Source organism: Procambarus clarkii, chromosome 30 (genome assembly GCF_040958095.1).
Source record: "Procambarus clarkii isolate CNS0578487 chromosome 30, FALCON_Pclarkii_2.0, whole genome shotgun sequence".
In the NCBI taxonomy this organism is placed as follows: Eukaryota; Metazoa; Arthropoda; class Malacostraca; order Decapoda; family Cambaridae; genus Procambarus; species Procambarus clarkii.
Window position 1 is genome coordinate 1,871,339 of NC_091179.1, and position 20,507 is coordinate 1,891,845.

The 20,507-nt window shown below is 41.7% G+C and overlaps 1 protein-coding gene across 2 annotated transcripts in view; it reads right to left on the reverse strand.

The window, feature by feature from the left end:
- Positions 1–20,507, reverse strand: part of LOC123765533 (aminopeptidase N) — a 126,719-nt gene that overhangs the window by 1,737 nt on the left and 104,475 nt on the right. For both annotated transcript variants that reach the window (XR_011230015.1, XM_069333850.1), the window contains exons 14-17: positions 19,566–19,756; positions 7,071–7,241; positions 2,878–3,021; positions 219–297 (exon numbers count right to left, since the gene is read on the reverse strand). Coding sequence is in view for 1 of the 2 variants with exons in the window: in XM_069333850.1 (XP_069189951.1) it covers positions 219–297; positions 2,878–3,021; positions 7,071–7,241; positions 19,566–19,756 (585 nt within the window). In the remaining variant the exon portion in view is untranslated. The remainder of the gene's footprint in view (positions 1–218; positions 298–2,877; positions 3,022–7,070; positions 7,242–19,565; positions 19,757–20,507) is intronic.

Sequence of the window (20,507 nt, forward strand, 5' to 3'; positions counted from 1 at the left end):
TCCACCACCCTGGTGTTACACTCCCCTCACAACCCCTCCATCACCCTGGTGTTACACTCCCCTCACAACCCCTCCACCACCCTGGTGTTACACTCCCCTCACAACCCCTCCACCACCCTGGTGTTACACTCCCCTCACAACCCCTCCATCACCCTGGTGTTACACTCCCCTCACATTACACACAACAGTGACTCATGCTACGAGTCTGTAACACCTACCTCATGTTTCTCTTCATTAGTGTTGAACTCTGCGGTAGCTGCTTCGACCAGATCACTCAAGGTGGTGAAGGAGCTGACGCTGTTGTGGGCAGAAGGTAATCTATATTAGCTGAAGCATAAAACAGGCACGGCACAAGTTCACTACGGTCTCACTATAGTCTGTGCTACTTGTAACTTTGGTTCCGAGTAGCTGAAGCTATAACAACAACAGCGACAGGCAAGGGCATGGAATTTTATTTGTTTAATTTAGTAATACGAACAACATGCTGTTCTCTCTCTCTCTATCTCTCTCTCTCTCTCTCTCTCTCTCTCTCTCTCTCTCTCTCTCTCTCTCTCTCTCTCTCTCTCTCTCTCTCACACAGACACACATAGATGGAATGCATTAGGCAGTTATGTGGTGGAGGCTGACTCCATACATAGTTTCAAATGCAGATACGATAGAGCCCAGTAGGCTCAGGAATCTCTACACCAGTTGATTGACAGTTGGGAGGCGGGACCAAAATGCCAGAGCTCAACTCCCACAAGCACAACTAGGTGAGTACAACTTGGCAAGTATACGCGCGCGCACACACACACACACACACACACACACACACACACACACACACACACACACACACACACACACACACACACACACACACACACACACACACACACACACACACACAAGTCTCTGGGAGGCGAGTACACACATACGTACACACACACACACACATACACACACACACACAGGCTTATCCCAGAGTTACGAGGGATGGGATATGAAGAACGTCTGAAGGAACTGAACCTTACGACACTAGAGAAAAGAAGGGAGAGAGAAGATATGATAGGGACACATAAAATACTCAGGGAAATTGACAAAGTGGAAATAGATGATATGTTCACACGTAATAATAACAGAACAAGGGGACATGGGTGGAAACTGGAAACTCAGATGAGTCACAGAGATGTTAGGAAGTTCTTTTTTAGCATGAGAGTAGTGGAAAAATGGAATGCACTTGGGGAACAGGTTGTAGAAGCAAACTCTATTCATAATTTTAAAATTAGGTATGATAGGGAAATGGGACAGGAGTCACTGCTACAAACAACCGATGGCTGGAAAGGCGGGATCCAAGAGTCAATGCTCGATCCTGCAAGCACAAATAGGTGAGTACACACACACACACACACACACACACACACACATACACACACAGTGGAGATGTAAGGAAGCTTGTGTTGAGTTGGATGTGACAAAGGCTAAAGGCCCGGTTGGAATATCACCATGGATACTAAAGGAAGGAGCAGAAGCACTGTGCCTGCCACTCTCCATGGTGTATAACAAATCACTGGTAACAGGTGAACTGCCAGAAATTTGGAAGGCGGCAAACGTGGTCCCGATATACAAGAAGGGGAATAGACACGAGGCACTGAACTACAGGCCAGTGTCCCTAACTTGCATACCATGCAAGCTAATGGAGAAAATTGTTCGAAGAAAGCTAGTCGAACATCTGGAGCGAAGGAACTTTGTGTCATGACACCAACATGGTTTCAGGGATGGCAAGTCATGCCTCACAGGATTAACTGAATTCTACGATCAGGCAACAAGAATCAGACAAGATAGAGAGGGGTGGGCAGACTGCATATTTTTGGATTGCCAAAAAGCCTTTGACACAGTGCCACACCAGAAAATTCTTTCTAACGTCTCTATGGCTCATTTGGGCACTCAATTTCCACCTGTGTCCCCAAGTGCGTGTGCTTTATCTTGTCTTTATCTACCCTGTCAATTCCTTTGAGAATCTTGTATATAGTGATCATGTCCCCTCTCATGTGTGTGTGCGTGTGCGTGTGCGTGTGCGTGTGTGTGTGTGTGTGTGTGTGTGTGTGTGTGTGTGTGTGTACTCACCTATTTTGTTTCATTAATAGACACACACACACACACACACACACACACACACACACACACACACACACACAGGGGCCAGTGGCTGAGTGGAAAGCACGCTGGATACGTTGTTTTGTGGTTCGAGGGTTCGATTCCCGGCGCCGGCGAAAATAAAAATGGGCAGAGTTTATTTCACCTTGATGCCCCTGTTACCTAGCAGTAAATAGGTACCTGGGAGTTAGACAGCTGTTACGGGCTGCTTCCCGGGGTGTGTGTTTGTGAAAAAAATTGTTAGTGGTAGTTAGTAACAGTTGATTGACAGTTGAGAGGGGGGGGGGCGAAAGAGCAGAACTCAACCTTCACAAGCAAAACTAGGTGAATACAACTTGGTTAATACACTCCCATACATGACAAACTGAAATCGCTGAAATCAATGTATTTTATACGTTGAAAGGTGACACGTATAACAACGTATGTTATACGTGTCACCTTTCTGCTAACAAATAAAGATGTCAGAAAACGTTTTGTTTACTAGGTTGCAACTTTTCTTTCCCGCAACCCTTTGGAAACGTTAGTGGAGGTTACAACAATGTATATGTTTGCTGGGGGAGAGAGGAGAGGTGGGGAAGAAGAAAGGGGAGGGGGGAAGGAGAGAAGGGAGGTTGGGAAGGAAGGTGGGGCGGTGGGGAATGAGAGTGGGAAGAAAGGAGGGTAGGTGGGGAAGTTAACACACATGATGGCTCCGAAACTAAACAATTCATTACATTTCGAAGCAAAATATTTTATACTCACTAATTAGATATATGTTGCCACTGGTCCCTGAGGTAGTTCCAGGCCAGGTCACGTCCGATGTCGTTCCTGGAGACGGAGCTGAAAACGGTAGAGGCGTCCTGACTCCTGACGCCGCTGTCTGCAGTGAAGGCCATGTCAAGGTACCTGTAGCGGGAGTCAGAGGCAGCGGGAGTCAGGGGCAGCAGGAGTCAGGGGCAGCAGGAGTCAGGGGCAGCAGGAGTCAGGGGCAGCAGGAGTCTAGGGCAGCAGGAGTCAGGGGCAACGGGAGTCAGGGGGAGTCAGGGGCAGGGGGATTCGGGGGAAGGGGGAGTCGGGGGCAGGGAGGTCTGGGGCAGTGGGACGCAGGGGCAGCGAGAGGGGTTATGTGGGGATTTTCTGGTGATCTATATAAATAAAAATGTAAATGTTCGTTTGTTCAAAATCGCTGATCTCCGAAAGTTCTTCACCGATTGCTTAGAAATTTTCACACAATGTTCCATTCGCAACCGAGCGGGTTTATATATATATATATATATATATATATATATATATATATATATATATATATATATATATATATATATATATATATATATATATATATATATATATTATATATATATTATATATGTGTATATTTATCTAACTTTATTTGAAAATGTCATTACACAAAAAAAGTTACAATATTGATTACATGCAGGGTACAAGGCTGCTTGTCACAAGTTAAACAGCTCCTCCAGCTCCTCAGATGGCAGGTAGGAACCATGGATGCAGTGAGCATTTCCTCTCTGGATTGCCACACTAAGGTGCTGAAAATGAAAACGGGCAGCTCTAGGGTCTCTAGTTGTTTCGATTAGCTTAGACCCCAACTCCTTCAAAAAGCTAGCAGCACTTTTACCCCAGGCACCAAGTGTCTCTGAGGCAATGGGGACAAAATTGTAGTGGTGCTCAAGGTCTCTGTATTTACGTGACTTGGCCACTTCCCGGTGATTGGCAGCTCCTCCTGCTTGTGTAGCACTGAAGTCAACATAGGTATTGGCTAAAGTTGAAATGCAAATGTAGTCCCACACCAACTGTCTACCATTCTTCCATGGGTTCACTGTGATTCTGTCTGGGCGACCGACAGGCTTATCAGAGTTGCGGGACATTAGGTAACGGGGCTCTTTCTCTGCTGGACAACCGGCTGTGGTAAGGCTTCTCTTATTATTAATGTCATTGACCTCGCCGTGTCTTGTATGCCATCCTCCTGTCCTTTGGCAGAGACGGCCATGCCGTCCGTATCTGTCGGCCTCTGCCTCGCCGCAAATACACCTGTATTCGGTGTGGATTGGGGCAGCGAGGCGGAGAGCCACGGCAATTCGGAGGGCCTGCGGTGTGAGACGGGTGCCGGTTGCTGACATTGGGGTTGCTAATAGGAAATCACCTGCATGGGGAGCTGCTACAGCTCCCCATGCCGGGAGTCAGGGGAGCCACTGCCAAGTCGGGCAGTGTCATGTGGTGTTGTCGCAGCTTCTAGCAAAGTCGCAGCTTCTTGGTCGGTAAAATATATATATATATATATATATATATATATATATATATATATATATATATATATATATATATATATATATATATATATATATATATATATATATGTTTCCGATTGCATTATCAAATTAAATTTTCATACATTTCAATTTATTTTCATTTTGATTTAATTATTTTGTGTATCTCTGCATTGGAATTGAGCTTTGTTGTTTACTATACTGTTCATTTCGTGAGTATAGTTTATTTTTTTTATTTTTTCATTTTTTTTATATTTCGTTTTTTTTTTACCTGTTCTTATTTTTCAATGATGGGTACATCAGATCATTTGATGTTCCCAATTTTCTGATGGGAACATCAGATCGTTTTGGAATGCATCAGACGAGGGAGTGGGGAGGACAAGGGGATGGGAGTAACAAATGGTGGAGAGGATGTGGGGACAAGGGAGGGGGTAATTGTGGGGAGAACGAGGGGGATTGGGGATGGTGGGGAAGAGGGGACAAGGGAATTGAGAATGGTGGTGAGGACAAGGGGATAGGGGGAGTGGGGAATGTTGGGGAGGATGAGGGGACAGGGGACGGGGGAAATGGTAAGAAGGACGAGGGGGGTGGGGAGTGGGAGATGGTGGGAAAGACGAGGGGACAGTGTAGTGGGGAATAGTGGGGAGGACGAGGGGGACGGTGGAGTAGGGGATGGTGGGGAGGACAAGGGGACAGGGAAGGGGGAAAAGGTGGGAAGGACGAAGGGATGGGGAGTGGGGAATGGTTGGAAGGATGAGGGGACAGGGGAGTGGGGAATGATTGAGAGGATGAGGGGACAGGAGGGGGAGGGGAATGGTGGGGAGGACTGGGGGACAGGGGAAAGTTGCTGTGGCTCAGCAACGCATGGCCAGGTAGACCTAGTCTATATAAATAAAAATGGAAATGTTCGTTTGTTCAAAATCGCTAATCTCCGAAAGTTCTTGACTGATTGCTTTGAAAATTTCACACAATGTTCCATTCGCATTCGGACAGGTTTTTATATACATACTATATAGATGTCACGTCTGTGACGGTAAAAAACACGTTTTTTTCTGAAATACTGGGTTTTTCATGTGAGTGAAATCTTCGAAACCTCTTTACTGATTGCTTTGAAATTTTGACACAACGTTGCATTCGAATAGTCGCGTTTTTTATATATCTACTATATACATGCTTCACCTGTGACAGGAAAAAAACATGTTTATTTTTTTGAAAAACAGCGCCATCTGTTTGACGTAAGAGCAACACACGCTGTTATCTCCGAAAGTTCTTCACCGAATGCTTTTAAATTTTGACACAACGTTGCATTCGAATAGGCACGTCTCTTTATATACCTACTATATAGATGCCACTCCTGTGACAGGTAAAAACATGCGTTTTTTTTAAAACAGCGCCATCTGTTGCACATAATGGCAACATGCACGCTATACTAAATATATTACGCATTCCATTTCAGTGTTTTCGATTGCTATGATAAATTTTATTTTCATAGATTTCGATTTATTTTATTTTTTAGTGAATTATTTTGTGTGGCATTGTGTTGGAATTGAGCTGTGATGTTTACCATACCATTCATTTCATAAGTATAAGTATAGATACCACACCTGTGACAGATAAAACTATGCTTTCCTTGAAAAACAGCGCCATCTGTTGCATGTATGAGCAACACTCAGGCTATACTAGATATGTTACAATTCCATTTCAATGTTTCTGATTGCACTGATAAATTGAATTTTCAAATATTTTGATTCATTTTCATTTTGATTTAATTATTTTGTGTGAATTGTGTTGTAATTAACGTGTGTTGTTTACCAGACCATTCATTTCGTGAGTATAGTTTATTTTTATATTTTTTCATATTTTTATTTCATTTTTTAACTGTTTTTTTATATTTCAGTGATGGGAACATCAGATCACTTGGTGTTCCCAATTTACTGATGGGAACATCAGACCATTTAGGAAGGCATCAGACGAGGGAGTGGGGAATGGTGGAGATGACGATGGGACGGAAGTGAGAGATGGTGGGGAGGACGAGGGGACAAGGGAGGGGGTAATAGTGGGGAAGAACGAGGGGACGGGGGAGTTTGGGATGGTGGGGACGAGGGGGATGAGGGAATGGAGAATGGAGGGGAGGTCAAATAGACAGGGGAGTGAGGCATGGTGGGAAGGAAGAGGGCATGGTGGAGTCGGAAAGAGTGGGGAATGCTGGGGAGGACTGGTGGACAGGGAAGGTTGCTGGGGCTCAGCAACGCATATGCTTTGCTGAGCCACAGCAGCGCGTGGCCGGGTACTCCTAGTTTTATATAAAATATGTGACATCTAAATTTATAAAATCAAATTAAATAATTAAAGCTATAAAGTGCTGATTGACGATGAATATGAAGCACATTAGAAGTAATATGAAGCCAGAAGGCTGGTTAAACGAGACAGTTAACACAGCCCACCAACTTGGACTTTTATGGACCGGATTTGGACTCTGTATATTGTTCACTTTGCAAGAAGCAAAGTCTACAATATACTAACAAGTCCAAATAGAAGGACAACGGTAATAAATATTTTACATTGATCGCCAAACAAAATACTTATTGAATATAAATTAAATCTTTACAGTAAAAACTAATTACATTTCAAGAGTTCTGACTAATTATTTTGGGTGCTTAAGCTTACCTGGAGAGGATCCAGATCTGCTTGGTACATCCCAGGGCAGAGAGCAGCGTGGACTTTTCAGAGCCAAGGTTGGAGGCCAGGTACTGGTTCCAGCCAAAGTTCCACTCCTCTTCTCCACCAGCAGCAATAGCGGTGCAGTACACTGTGCTCTTCAAGTTGGCCGACACTATGCTGTAAACACCATTACCATCTCTCATTATCTTACCACAAAACACTATGCTGCATACACCAACACCCTCTCTAAATTGTCTCACCACAAAACACTATGCTGCACACACCATTACCATCTCTTATTATCTCACCATAAAACACTATACTGCACACACCATTACCTTCTGTCATTATCTCACCACAAAGCACTATGCAGCACACACCATTACCTTCTCTCATTATCGCACCACAAACACTATGCTGCACACACCATTACCTTCTCTCATTATCGTACCACAAACACTATGCAGCACACACCATTACCTTCTGGCATTATCTCTCCACAAAACACTATGCTGCACACACCATTACCTTCTCTCATTATCGCACCACAAACACTATGCTGCACACACCATTACCTTCTGGCATTATCTCTCCACAAAACACCTTCTAACTATATCATTTTAATTTATACGGAAACCAAAGCAAAAATGTAAATCGTCAAAGAATTTGGAATCGAAAGTAGGAAACGATACTATTGATAAAAGGTGAATGGAAAGGAATTACAAATATTAGACTTGGGGATTGAATCGTTTGCAAGCTAGTTTTCAGTAAGCTTTTTTCGCACTTCAGCAGTTGGCAAATGTTATGACCACGCATACACCAGTATGATCATACTGAGACTGGTGTATGATGTGCTCAAACTATACAGTGATATCTTGGTTGATAGCCTCGTATCACGAATATAGTAAGTAGTATCTAATCTTCTGTGACAGTATATTATTCTTATTTTACGTATTGTCAATGTATGACATACAGTTCGAAGTCTATATTAATTATGTATCAAAGTTGTATGCCATGTAACAGTGGATGTATATTAGATGTCTAACGTATAGCAGTAGCCTAATGTTATGGCATTTGAAAAACATCCTTGTATGCTTATTGTATGTAATGCTACATAAATGTTGTATAGGTAACATTATGTGGACTATGATGAAGAATGTATACATTTAGGTTTTGGAGTTATTACTCATATGTATACTGTGTAGTTTCCAGTTCAGTGTTGTTCCTTGCATTGTCCTCTTGTCATGACATTTACTGTGATTATGGCACTGTGAAATGTTTTCCACCTAGACAATCTTTTGATACACATGTTTTATATATCTACTTTATTTTGTATTCTTGTATACATATGTTTTAACTGTTGGCCGACGTCTTGAATCCTCCTTAACCCCTCTTCCCTCCCTTCTCCCCTTGTGATGTACCGACTCGCGCATGCGTTACCATGTCTTACCAATACGAAATCTTTGTGTACATATTTTTATATCCTGTTAAATTCTCTAATGTACTGAATTCTTATTATGTAAGGTTATGTCTTATAGTCTTTACTGTGCGGTATATATTAAATTAGTTCATGAGTGAGTTATGTCTGTAAATGAGCTAGAGAGAGTTGAAAGAGTGGAGTCAGTTGACTCATGGGAGTTGGATACAATGTCACGCCCCAGCCAGGCTGGCTGAAGGCGCCACTACTCCTTGACCTTCCCAGACGAGCACATGTGTGGTGTTCTGGTCCGAGATTTTGAACCTTAATTGTGTAGTGTGCCTGCTAATATTATTATCATGTAACAGTATGTATTAACATCGATCATTTCTACTGTTGTTCAACATGTATATCAGGTGGTAGAGGTTTTTATATGTCTTTGTGAGGTGATATTCTGAGGAACTTAAGTAATACCATGGTGCTCTATGTGATGTTGTTTCCTCATTCCTCATGTGTTGGTTATGACACCACCACCCTTTATTGGTATTAGCAGGATATAGGCGCTAGAGTTCCACTGCGCCAGGCAAAGCTCCTGGTGTCAGCTAGTGTTGATTGATGCAGTTTCCAGACCTGTTTGTGATGATCATGCCTAGCTGATGAGAAGCTGGATAAAGCAATTGTGTGTAACTTAGTAGATGGTTATTATTTCAAAGTTATGTGGATATATATTAATGCAAGTAAACTGGAATATTTGTTGCTAGCCTTTTACTCTCTAGAAAATTGATTGATATTTGGCCAGGCTATGTGTTCCAGTGATGCTAAAGGTTACTCCCTTTTAACAATTAATTTAATAATTATATATTATGTGGAAGTTTTTGACCATGTCTTTTAATAGTGAAATGGGGGACCGTGATCTATTACTCATAATCCACAACAGCAAGCAATACCCCATCCTAGAGTATTCGGAGAATCCGTTATCCGTAATGACCAGGAGCCTGACGGCTGAGTGGAAAGCGCTCGGGAGTCGTAGTCCTAAGATTTCTCTTCCCCAGCGGAGGCGGAAACAAATGGTTAATACACAAGCACACACACGGGCCGGTGGCTGAGTGGACAGCACCCTGTACGCGTAATCCTATGGGCAGGGGTTTGATTCCCGGCGCCGGCGAGAAACAATGGGCAGAGTTTCTTTCACCCTGATGCTCTGTTCACCTAGCAGTAAATAGATACCTGGGACTTAGACTGCTTCTTGGGGATGTTTAACAAAAAGTAGGCCTGGTCGAGGACCGGGCCGCGAGGACGCTAAACCCCGAAATCATCTCGGGATAACCTCCAGAAGGGTGAACATGAAGACAACATTACAATGTGTGAAAACTTTTTCAAGAAACTGGAAATAATCAATTAGCTAAACATTTATCTGTAACAATTAGAAGAACGTAGCCAGCAAAGTCACAACTACCCATTCATCTGAAAATAAAGGAAGTGAAGAGGTTTCTGTTCGTCATGGACCATTATCACGTCGTGTTCAGAAGAGTGGCAGATAAAGTAAAGATATAAGATTAGAATGTGAGGTTAAACGTGTGAAAGTAAATATTAACCGTAGGAGTTAATACGAATAAATAAAGCTAGAGACGGTACTTAGGTACCGTTGTGTGTGCGGGGCGCCTGACAGCTGGATGGATAGCGCTTCGTTTTCGTAGTCCTGAGGTTCCGGGTTCGATCCCCGGTGGAGGCGGAGACAATTGGACAAAATGTTTCTTTCATCCTGATGCCCCTGTTACCTAGCAGTAAATAGGAACCTGGTAGTTAGACAGCTGCTACAGGCTGCTTCCTGGGGTGAATGTAACAAAAAGGAGGCCTGGTTGAGGATCAGCCCACGGGGACGTTAAGCCTCGATATCATCACAAGATAACCCTCAAGATAGGTACTCAGTTACTTGAGTACCTACTCAGTACCTGAATAGGTACGAAAGCTGGAGTAGGTACTCAAGAGTTAGTCAGCTTCTTGTGGGGTGGGGAACCTCCATATAAGCCTAACGTGTATGAATACACTCTGGCTTCCTGTTCCCTGACATAATGCGTGATTATTATTATTATTATTGAATTATGTTGTGTGTGTGTAAATAATACGCTATATCTGGCATATAAATGTTAGATCTTCAGTGAACAGAGAATTATGTGAGTTCGCAACATAACTTCATATAAGTAAAAATATTCAATAATTATAAATATTATAAAAAAATCTAAACTAAAAGAAACACTTAACTATCGCGCGCGCAATAACGAGACAGCAAACTACTATATGAAGAATGTTAAACATCGTTTGTTAGGCTACCAATGATGTCTTCCGTCATGATCTCAAATGTTAATGAAGACGTCCATATTGAGAGGACACTCTCTCGGACCAATGTTCGCGCTTCTCTGGGTCTGCAAGCTTGCGGACCCAGAGAACCACCACACCCATGATCCTGCAAAACCACTGACACACTCGCTCAAGGTGTCAGGAAAATCCGACACTATTTAATAATATTACATGCAATTGCAGATAATATTGCTACTGTGTTGTATACACAAGTTAACCCATAGAAAATGTAGCTTGTAGTGGAATTTTCCGTCAATAGAAAACGGGATATCATTGCCACATACTATTATAAATTCACCAAGTATTATGTTGGGAATTATTCTTAAATACATTAGTCTTTGGACTTTTACCATCATAAAAACATCTCGTTTGAATTAACTTAATTATCAGTATCAAAATATAGTAAATGTGATCCTTTTATCAGTTACTGATACCTGGACAAAGTGCCAAGGCGTCAGTGAGGAGGAAGAGGTCTGCCATTGTTGTTAAGACAAGAGGTGCAGTGGAGCAAATTCAGCTCCTATAATTTCTCTTGGACGAAGTGTGACGTTGATCAGAGTAGTGATCTTCCATCATCAACACGCTGTCAACATAATCAAGGAAAGTGTCCAACCGAAACCCGTTTATCTAATCATTTCTGGCCACTTAAATGAACCGGTTAGAATGTGAACCCGCCTCATAATAAAAGGTAATTAAGCCTTGGTCCTTATTATTTAATATACAGTGTTTTCTCAGATATAGCTGTCATATATATTAGGATTCTGGCTTTACAGGTAGTGCTTTTTGACAGGAACAAGAAGAGGAAGCAAGACTTGATACATCAGTTACTGGATGATGTAAGCTAGCCTCAAACGAGGACAGATAATTTGGTGTCTACATCCTAGTTATACCTGGTGGACTAAGCCTGATGTACAATAAGATAAGGAACCTCCTCAATGTATACCAATATATGTAGTTTAATACTGTAGTGTGATTGGCTGCATATATATAAATTTATTATATACCCTCCCTAATGTGTAAGGATCGATTTTTGAGATTATTGCAGAAATACAGTCCACTTAACATCATACAAATTGCTATCGAAAAATATAAATTAACGTAAATATAAATTCTATATAAATTCATAAAAATTAAATATAAATATCACAGGTCGGTTCCCACATTATTTGTTCCTTCGAAACCGGATTATTTGGTTCTTTGGACCGAGATTATATGGTCATCATCGAGCCGGATGATGACTATTTGGTCATCTTTGTACTGGATGAACCAGTTAACCAGTGGATTCATTAAATACACTGGTACTAGTGCAGTGCGATTTATACAATAACAATACAAAGACAGTCAAAGACCGGCAGCGTAGCCTCGAAGAACTCACGACCCCCTCAGCTCAGTCCAGCCTCATCAGCGGTTTCATGGTCACCCACAGATTTGGTGGGTTATTATTCCGTGAAATGACAGAGCTTATATTGAAGCCAGCCAAATTAGTGGCTGTGTCCTCGCAAGATTACTCACGGATTTTATGGTGTTAATTTCGCGAGAGATTATCCACGAATTTTGTGGACTAATAGGTCACTAATAATATTAATACTTCTAGATAATATTAGAAGTTTCATAGAGGCTACTATTAATAATTGTGTATATTATTTCTCCAAAATAGAGAATTATTTAATATACATTGCGCTAGTGTTCTCAATACAATGTTTACTAATGGCCAACCCACAACAGGGTAGGATATACATTGACTAGTGTTCATAGATAACCTAGTCCCCTATTACTATTAACTAGTTGAACTATTTATTGTTCATACTAGTCCATTTATTACCATAGTCTAATTGCACTATATTGAACAACCTAGCACCATTAATGAATGGTGCAGACCCTATTTTGGGTGTAATTGTTGCCAGCTCGAGTTGAGTTGTGTATATATAATAATTTACTAATGATCATTACACCTTTGAGTGATTAATTAGTGGCAATACCATCCTAGGGTGATATTGAAGAGCTAGCCTAAAGGTACTTCCAGTGACACTGGTTTATCACTCAAATCATTAGTGTGTATGATTATATATATATATATATATATATATATATATATATATATATATATATATGACTGAAAACTCACACCCCAGAAGTGACTCGAACCCATACTCCCAGGAGCAACGCAACTGGTAACTACAGGGCGCCTTAATCCGCTTGACCATCATGGCCGGACAAAGGAAGTGGTAGCCGAAGCTATTTGAACCACTTCCCCGCCGGCAACTCGGATGGTAATCTTGGGCATAGCATTTCACCAAATCACCCCATTCTTTGGGGCACACGTGAGGAACACAAATGCGAACAAGCCTGAATGGTCCCCAGGACTATATGCGACTGTAAACTCACACCCCAGAAGTGACTCGAACCCATACTCCCAGGAGCAACGCAACTGGTACCTACAGGGCGCCTTAATCCGCTTGACCATCATGGCCGGACAAAGGAAGTGGTAGCCGAAGCTATTTGAACCACTTCCCCGCCGGCAACTCGGATGGTAATCTTGGGCATAGCATTTCACCAAATCACCCCATTCTTTGGGGCACACGTGAGGAACATAAATGCGAACAAGCCTGAATGGTCCCCAGGACTATATGCGACTGAAAACTCACACCCCAGAAGTGACTCGAACCCATACTCTCAGGAGCAACGCAACTGGTAACTACAGGGCGCCTTAATCCGCTTGACCATCATGGCCGGACAAAGGAAGTGGTAGCCGAAGCTATTTGAACCACTTCCCCGCCGGCAACTCGGATGGTAATCTTGGGCATAGCATTTCACCAAATCACCCCATTCTTTGGGGCACACGTGAGGAACACAAATGCGAACAAGCCTGAATGGTCCCCAGGACTATATGCGACTGAAAACTCAGTCGCATATAGTCCTGGGGACCATTCAGGCTTGTTCGCATATATATATATATATAATGTGTATTAATTTTAAGTGCTGACCTCTAGAAGAGGTAGGTTTATAGCCTAGTGAGTGCAGAATTTTACCATCAGTAATTGTTCAGTATTATGAGTAACCCAAGTACAAGCCCCACAAGGCTTTATCAACTAGCCAATATGGATAATGCAGGGAGAATGAAAAGAACCCTTGCAGGTCTTAAAAGGCCACTTAACAAGACAGATCAAGAAATGTGAAGATTTGTCAAAACAATCTCTAGTTGATTATGGTGACCTGGAAAGCTATTATCAAGCAGCTGCAGGTAAATTTGAACAAAACAAATGCCAAATAGCAGCATATGTGGCTGAACCTGCCAACACCAATTTATCAGAAACAGAAATAGACGACATTATGGTTGATCTAGCGAATTATGAAGATCACACTCAGGCCACGTTACAGCCTTACGTCAAATTAATTGCCCAGAACAAGGCAACAGCAACAACAACAACAGTTGCATCTAATACGAGTCAAACAGAAGCTCGACTCCCTCCAATTAATTTACTTTCTCGGGAAAAGATGAGGAAGATTGGGACGAATTTTGGAACAAATTCGTTGACCTTGTGGTCTCAAAACAATCTTTACCAACGAGTAGTAAATTCTCTTATTTGCAAGACCAATTATCACGTGAGGCTAAAACAGTAGTATCCCATCTGAGATTAACTAATGACGGCTATGATCTGGCAGTACAACTCCTCAAGGATAATTATGCGGATCCAGAAGTAAGAACATCACATTTAGTTCATGAGCTGTTACATTTACCCCCACCGGAGGCTTCAGCTGATTCACTCCAAGTCTTCAAGCTGGAGGTAGAATCAATGATCAAGGCCCTCAGCCAGACAGCAGATACGAACGGGGCTGAGTGGGTCTTGAAAATAATTGTCCAGGAGAAAATACCTAGGGACATATTGAGACAAATTAGTGTTCATTACAATAAAAGTATCTTATCCATGAAAGAGATATCTGTGGGTTTACGGTCAGTAGTTCATCAATTACGAACACATGACAAATTAAAACCACCAAGTAAACCTTCAGAAACCAATAATAGTAAACCACAGAGTACCAAAGGTACTCCAAATCAATCTAGACAATATAATTCAACACCAAAGTGGAACAGTGGCAGTGTGGGCGTATATGCAGTGGGACCCTCCAAGCCTATAGTTACTGTGTCACCCAAGAACGTGACACCAAAGGGTACTGGAAGCTATGGAACATGTTTGTTCTGCAATGAGAAACATTCAATATACCACTGCCCTAATTTTCCTGATAGTGACGCCCGTGTTGAGCGACTCAAAGATTTGCAACATTGCACGAGGTGCCTCAGGAAACATAACATCAACGACTGTGAGACCCAATTACTCACCAGTAATAGGTGTAACAAAGGTCAGCACCATGCAGCATTGTGCAGAGAGACCAAAACAACGTCTCCAAACCCCAAGGTGGAACATAGCATTCCCACCACAGTACAGTACTGCAAGGTGCAACAAACAACGAGTGTCCAATCGGCAAAGTCTAAAGGTAATACGACTCTGCCTACTGCCCAAATTACCATCCAGAATAAGAGGGCCAAGGTCCATACACGTGGGTTGTTTGACCAAGGGTCCCAGAGAACATATGTCACTAAAAAGTTGGCAGATGAACTACAATTAAAGCCTGTAGCCCAGACGACAATCAACATCTCAGGGTTTCTAACAGATGCAGGACCTCAAGTCTACCAGGTGGTACAACCATCAGTACGTTTAGGCAGGTACGTCTGTCAAGTACAAGCCATTGTGTTGGACAAAATACCAGTAGACCTACAAGTTCAAGGTCTGAGTGCAACAGCCAAATTCCTGAGAAATAGAGGAATAAAATTGGCAGATAATATTAAGTCTGATCACCTCACCGACTTCGGTATCCTTGTAGGAACAGACTACTACATCGATTCATCGGTAGCCCTACTAAATATCAGGGCATAACCATGCTAAATTCTGCAGGAAGCAAATTACTCTCAGGCCCAGTATTAAGCCTGAAGAGACGTATGCCTGCAGATAAACAATACCAGAAGAAATCTAAATTTGTCAGCTGATTATATTTCTCCAGTAGCATTATACTAAGGAGATTACAGCTGGCTATAGCAACAGAGGTTGATGTTAATATAATCATTTAAAGCTGAAGCTGAGTTCATGAGGCCTCAGTGGCAAATCAGTGAACAGAAGCCTAAACAGCTACAAGTCACTGCGACCAATGTCACTGAACCCACTGCAGTCTCAGAACCATACTTGACTTTAATGATGGGCTATTCAATCCTCTGAATCAATTAACTAAATTATACCCCACTAAATCTGACGAATAATTTTGATACATTTATTATTTAATCAAGATGAATTCCATGGGCCTCAGTGTTTATATATCAGTGACCAGTTACCTGAACAAGCTTCAAGTTATATCTAATGTCACTGACCTCACTGCAGTCCCTGAATCATACTTGACTGTAGTACTTGATCACATTCAGTCTTCTGGGTTAAATAATATGTATTTAGGCTATAATTTTAGCCTCTCAAGAGTTAACAGGGAAATGAAATCGCATTAGACTTTTAACCCCTGCAACTCTAGTACATGACATCCGTCCTGTACAAAGAGATGCATAAATGTGTGATTACTAACTACTAACATCAAATTAATCTAATAATTCGAAGGAGGAGTATCGGTGTTCGTCTGTTCTAAATAGGACTTCGACCCGTGAGCAGCCCCCCGGAGAATTATGTTAGAAAATCCGACACCATTTAATAATATTACATGCAATTGCAGATAATATTGCTGCTGCGTTGTATACACAAGTTAACCCATAGAAAATGTAGCTTGTAGTGGAATTTTCCGTCAATAGAAAACGGGATATCATTGCCACATAAATTCACCAACTATTATGTTGGGAATTATTCTTAAATACATTAGTCTTTGGACTTTTACCATCATAAAAACATCTCATTTGAATTAACTTAATTATCAGTATCAAAATAAAGTAAATGTGACCCTTCTATCAGTTACTGATATCCTGGACAAAGTGCCAAGGCGTCAGTGAGGAGGAAGAGGTCTGCCATTGTTGTTAAGACCAGAGGCACAGTGGAGCAAATTCTGCTCCTATAATTTCTTTTGGACGAAGTGTGACAGAGATCAGAGTAGTGGTCTTCCATCATCAACACGCTGTCAACATAATCAAGGAAAGTGTCCAACCGAAACCCGTTTATCTAATCATTTCTGGCCAGTTAAATGTTAGGTAGATAAGGGCGAATCAGTTAGAATGCGAACCCACCACATAATAAAAGGTAATTAAGCCTTGGTCCTTATTATTTAATATACAGTGTTTTCTCTGATATAGCTGTCATATATTAGGATTCTGGCTTTACAGCTAGTGCCCCTTTGACAGGAATAAGAAGAGGAAGCAAGACTTGATACATCAGTTACTGGGTGATGGAAGCTAGCCTCAAACGAGGATAATTTGGTGTCTACATCCTAGTTATACCTGGTGGACTAAGCCTGCTGTACAATAAGATAAGGTAACCTCCTCAAGGTATACCAATATATGTAGTTTAATACTGTAGTTTGATTGGCTGCATATATATAAATTTAATATAAACCCCCCTAATGTGTCAGGATAGATTTGTGAGATTATTACAGAAATACAGTAAATATATGTATGTAAGGTGTGTGTCTTTACATACATTAAATACAAAAACCATTATTCGAAAAAACGTTTCCCAAATAATTATTTTTTTATAAAATTATTTTTTTTAATTATTTTTGACAAAAAAAAAAATAGAAAAAACACAGCTTGAAACAATGGTGGTCATCGTGTTGTACCCAGATTATTGTGTAAAATATAGTTAGTAGGCTTTCTCGCAATGTACAGCAGTGTAAGGTTATGGGGCGTGTGAAGGAGTTTATGGTCATGTCAAATCAATTCTTGGCAGTGTGTGGTGAGCATCTCCTGGTCAATGGTCAGGGTAGGCCAGGGGGTCACCCAGGACTCGAGTAGAAGCAGTGATTCAGAGAGATGACCGGAAGTGCAATTAGAGACGGTCTTGTCAGGTCTCGTGGGTGTGAGAACACAGAATCACGTGTTGACCAGAATAGGCTGAATCAAAGAGATGCCAGCAGGTGGTACGTCTCAGAGCCGGAAAGGGTATCGATGCAGGAGGCCAGGACAGATGGTGAGGCTCAGCGAGAGTAGCTGAGTGTAGGTTCGACGTGTCTAGCTGGTGGCTGCCTAGCCACCTAGCTGGTGGCTGACTAGCCATCAGCTAGGTGGCTAGGCAGCCACCACCCGCCCAGTGGTCACAGACCTCCCTGATGGGATGCTGGGAGTTGGTTTCTTGGGCAACACGTGTGAGTATGAGCGAGTAACATTTGGCTGTAGTTTTGAGAGAGGGCTAAGGTTGGTCTCCGGAGATAAGACATTTAGAGATAACAGATATTAGGATTTAGGATGTTACTAGCGGTGGCTATGTGGATTTCGTATTGTGACTCACTGTGAAGTTATGGGCTGGGGTGTATTTATCTGTGAACCATATAGACATGGTTAGTTGTATCATGAATATGAAGAAGTTATGTTTACTTAGCAGTGTTGCTTTAGCCTCGTGTTGCTGCCATGTGGGTGGCCTCTGTGTATGAGGCGGGTGCTGGCAATTGAAGAGTATTGGTGTTATGAATCAATAATGCTAGATTCTGCCGTTTATCATGATAAATAATTTATGTTCATATATTCTTTCATCACTTATTGAGAGATTAACATTATTTTCATTTGTTTTCTAGTATATATGTTTGAGTTAACTGTAGCATGCTGTAGTGTGCTTGAAGGATTTATTTTTTGTTATTATTGCATGTTTATTCATGTGGGGGAAGACAGTGGCGTCTCATGGGGATGACCATATATGGATGTTCCAATGATGCGTGCAGTGTACCCAACATAGCGTCACTAATTTACCCTATAATTATTCAGTTTCTTGCATGTACATTACATATAATTACATCTTATTAGTGTTAAATGTATATTAATGTATTTACAATATGTTCGTAAGTATTACTCTCAAACAGCAGAGTATCTAGAGATTTCACGAGTTCTTTAGTTGGTAATGTGTAGACACCACCGAAGAAGGCGTCTAGCCAAGTTAGTAGTGTGGGAGAAGTTGACTGAAGAGGATCTGTAAATATAAGTCTTTGGGGCTTGTTTTTGCTCAATTAACATAGTTAATTCTCTGGTAGACCATTATTTTCATACCCATTTATTTATGTAAGATTTAATCCAGTGATAAGTGCTCATAGGAGTTATTTACCTCATAATATGTATCTTTTGGAAAAATTCTGGTGATTCTTATCTACCTGTATTTTATTTATTGGTTTGTATGTTCCTTTGTTACCCCTTACTTAAGTATATTGCTTTGCTGATTAAGCAGTTGACTTATTTACCCCTAGACATTTGTAGCTGGTAAGGGCGCATTTATCTTTATTTTACAACTACAAAAGCAGAAGAACCATACCCAGAGGTCAAGGGTCATAACAATTGGTGCAATTGTGAATACATAACTGGTGAGGTTATAATGCGACAAATGTATTGATAAACTTTGAAATAGTTAAATACTGAGCATAATTATTTACAACAGTGGTGTATTGAGTACCACAGTCACGGCTTTCAGATCTGTATTGGTCGGAGTGTATGAACAATGGAAAAAAAAATTCAGTTCAAGATAAGTGGATGAAGCTTCAAAGTTTACCTGGTGTTACTTGGGTTGAGCATCCACGTCTGGAAGAGGGAGACGGAGTTGTCGACACAGTCTTGGTACCCGAGGCTGCAGGCGCCCGTCAAGGCCAACACCCGCTTGTACTGATCCAGTTGGGGGTCACTCCTGTTGTCGTCGAAGCCCACAGCGTTGTACAGCGGAGTCAACAGAGACAGCAAGTACCTCTGTTGCCATGGGCGATGGAAGAAACATTTACTGATGGAGTCACCAGGGAGAGCAAGTACCACTGTTGCGTGGGTGATGGAGGTAAACATTTACTGATTGAGTCATGAGGGGGAGCAAGTACCTCTGTTGCCGTGGGTGATGGAAGAAACATATATTTATTTATTTACATAAATAGCAAAAAAGAAATATTAGGACCCACTTATTACCCGTAGGATTAAAAAAAATTAGATTAAAATATAAATAGCAGCTCACGTTTTGTGAAATAAAGCTATTAGGAAGCCTTTTTATATTTCCTAGTGGTCGTATAATTTGTAGTAATATGTATGTAAGAGAGAATGTACACGTGTCTGTTCAAGGTTGGTAGTGAGAGGCTTGGGGAAGTCCTCACCCTGCTTTGCAGGGGGAAGGGTCGAGGGCAGCGTGTTTCGAACATTCTTAATGCGACCAACAGCAAGAACTGCATTTTGAATTGCGACCCACTTTGCCTATGGTTATCTTGAGAGGATTTCGGGGCTTAGTGTCCCCGCGGCCTGGTCCTCGACCAGGCCTCCACTCCCAAGAAGGAGCCGGTAGCAGCTGTGTAACTCCCAGGTACCTATTTACTGCTAGGTATTAGGGTGAAAGAAACATTTTGCCCATTTGTCTCCACCTCCACAGGGGATCGAACCCGGAACCTCAGGACTACGAATCCGAAGCGCTGTCCACCCAGCTGTCAGGCGATGTCCATGTAAACATGTGCAATAAATCTGA